Source organism: Helianthus annuus, chromosome 2 (genome assembly GCF_002127325.2).
Source record: "Helianthus annuus cultivar XRQ/B chromosome 2, HanXRQr2.0-SUNRISE, whole genome shotgun sequence".
Classification (NCBI taxonomy): Eukaryota; Viridiplantae; Streptophyta; class Magnoliopsida; order Asterales; family Asteraceae; genus Helianthus; species Helianthus annuus.
The window spans coordinates 57,197,387-57,200,140 of NC_035434.2; the positions used below are offsets into that span (position 1 = coordinate 57,197,387).

Below are 2,754 nucleotides of genomic sequence, written 5' to 3' on the forward strand. Positions count from 1 at the left end.
ACGTCAAGGGTAATTCTAAAGTGTTTGATTCGTTAACACATGAGATATCTTCTTTGAATGCCAAGATAAAGGATCTGGAGAATGTGAACCAAACATTAAATCAGCTTCTCCATGAGATGAGTGAAGCTTCTTCTAATGAAATGAAGGAAATGAAGTTAGAGATGGAGGCTATGAAAGCTGATAAAGTAATGAAAGATAAACAACTTCAGATGCTGGTTGCTGTAGTTGAAAGTCACTTAAAGTTGAACACTCATGCTGCTTTTGACGAAATTGATGTGATAAGAGCAAATGAAAGGAGACTGGAACGTGAACGTCAAATGGCTGAAGAAGCAAACCTAAAGAACAAAGGAATAGTTAAAGAGGTTGAGGTAGTTGATGCATCTTCGAGTCAACCAGGTGTTGGAGGTTCTTCTTCGCAACCAGATGTTGAAATAATTGAAGTGGTTGAGGAACAAGAACAAGAAGTTGTTGAAGATGATCAATAGATGGTTGAAGCTGAAGCTGAAGAACCTAATGAACCAGAATATTTGATTGTTGGTGAGCCCATTGAGCCTATTATTGTTGAAAATGTTCTTCGAAAAGTTGAAATTATTCAAAGAAGAAGAAGAGCAAGGGAAGTACTATTGCTGGAGTATACAACTGACAAATTTGTGTTAGTTGGTGATGCTTACCCTGTGCCATACAATTCAAAAGAAGTGGCAAAGTTGTTAAAGTTCCTTGATCGAAAAAGGAAGGGAAGGATAGCTCGTGGTGAGATTGTGGATGAAGAATTTGATATAGAAATGTTTGGAGATGAAGAAGAGGAGGATGAAGATAAGGAAGATAAAGAAAATGAAGATAAATCAGATGATAAAGATGATGACAAATCTGATAAAGATGACAAAGACGATGACGACAATGATGAAGGTGCTTCGGAATTATTAATCAGAGAACGAAATGTTCAAGAAAGAGTGGATGAGTTGATGAATAATGAATTAAATGAGCAGGAGGATGAAGTTGAATATGAAGCATCATCGTCTAGAAAACAACCTGTTGATCAGGTACTTCTTTCTAACCCTATTGTCATTTATTTATCTGGTAAACAACAAGGAGAGGTAGAGGTCAGAAGAACACGGGCTGAAATGCTAGAGGAATTGGGTTTGGAAGATGGAAAATTTAAATTCGACATTGAAGATGAAATTCCTCATTCACCTGCAAAAGATTTTGAGCCTAGATACACTCATGAAGTTGGTCATTATGATGAAGTGATTGTTGAAAGCGCGTCTGATTCAGAGGAAGATAGGGTAGATTTTCATTATGAAGGGGAAGATGTTGCATTCCCTACGTTTACTGAAATGTTTCAAGATAAGAATGAAGATGAGCTAAGAAGAAAGATTGAAGAAAGAATTTCTACAGCAGATATTCCTGAACCAGTTCCTAGAGAGATTACAGCAGAAGAAAGAAAAAGATTGTTCAAGAATATGCCAAAAGAAAGAAAGAATCTCAGGGCTCTTCAATACTTCACACATAGCAAAGATCTTTCTTGGGGAGATATTCTATCTTGGGGTTATTTGGAAGATTTGAAAGTTTATGCAATCAGAAGGGAGCAGGGTGTGTAGTACTTTGAATTCTTAGCTGATATAGCTACTTTACGTTGGTGGGACGTAGATGAGTTGGTGGTAACAAAGAATATTAAACAATAATACTACGGTCCAGAAGTTCGAGAGCGTGATCAGGATTTGTGGGATTACATCAAATTGCAAGCAAAGAACAATTATCCAGATTGGAAACCACAATTTCTGAAGCAGATTGTTACTTACTTGGAGAGCGGAGAGAAAGACATTACGTTGGATGTAAAGCCTCCAAGGTGTTTGAAAAATATGCCTCTCAGAGCCATTGAACAAGATTTCTACGATCTATTTCAAGCATGGCTATACAATCCCTCTACAGCTGAAGCAGTTATTTCTTTGTATGACAAGACCACTGGAGAAGGTCGAAGAATAAGTATCTTGGATCCTATGTGGCTGGTAAATTATTCGAAGAAAGATATAGATTGTCTGTTTGTCAACAAGATAATCTATGATAAGAAAGACAAAGAGATAGCTATGCAGTATCAAGGAGTGATAGATGTTTGCTTCGCAAAAGAAATCAATTCAGGAAGAAATTGGAAGACGAAATGGAGAGATCTTGAAGTTGATGAGTTCCTAAAGGCTTACAAGCGTAGTCAAAGATCGAAAGAGATAGCTAGAAAAGTTACAGAGAGGGGAAAGAAGAATCTTGGTTATGTGCCGCCTACTGATCAAACGCCTATCGAATCTGAAGAAAATAAAATTCCAAAGTGGGATCGAAAGCGTGATGGCGACCCAGAATACCGAAAATGGTGGATAAATGAGGGCAGGCATAAAAGAAGAAGAATGTTAGAAGAACGAGCAGAACAGAGAAGACAAAAGGCTAAAGAGAGAAGACGCAACAGGAGGAAATAAAGACTATGTTGGAAGAGATAGCTAGAAAAGCTGCAGAGAGGGGAAAGAGAAATCTTGGTTATGTGTCGCCTACTAATCAAACGCCTATCGAATCTGAAGAAAATAAAATTCCAAAGTGGGATCGAAAGCGTGATGGCGACCCAGAATACCGAAAATGGTGGATAAATAAGGGCAGGCATAAAAGAAGAAGAATGTTAGAAGAACGAGCTGAACAGAGAAGACAAAAGGCTAAAGAGAGAAGACGCAACAGGAGGAAATAAAGAGTATGTTGGAAGGAACTACAGCTACATCT

General features: G+C 37.9%; 1 protein-coding gene across 1 annotated transcript; it reads left to right on the forward strand.

Moving 5' to 3' along the window:
• The first annotated feature begins 485 nt into the window (after positions 1 to 485).
• On the forward strand, positions 486 to 2,462 carry LOC110889218 (nucleolin-like). Its single transcript, XM_022136725.1, has 2 exons — positions 486 to 1,590; positions 1,696 to 2,462. The coding sequence occupies exons 1-2, from the start codon at positions 486 to 488 to the stop codon at positions 2,460 to 2,462; spliced, it is 1,872 nt and encodes a 623-aa protein (XP_021992417.1).
• Positions 2,463 to 2,754: the final 292 nt, after the last annotated feature.

Bases quoted from the DNA above. Each gene is read 5' to 3' on its own strand.
- LOC110889218 (XM_022136725.1), top strand. From the start codon at position 486: ATGGTTGAAGCTGAAGCTGAAGAACCTAATGAACCAGAATATTTGATT. The intron at 1,591-1,695 runs GTGTGTAGTACT...ACTACGGTCCAG, and splicing joins TGCAATCAGAAGGGAGCAGG to AAGTTCGAGAGCGTGATCAG.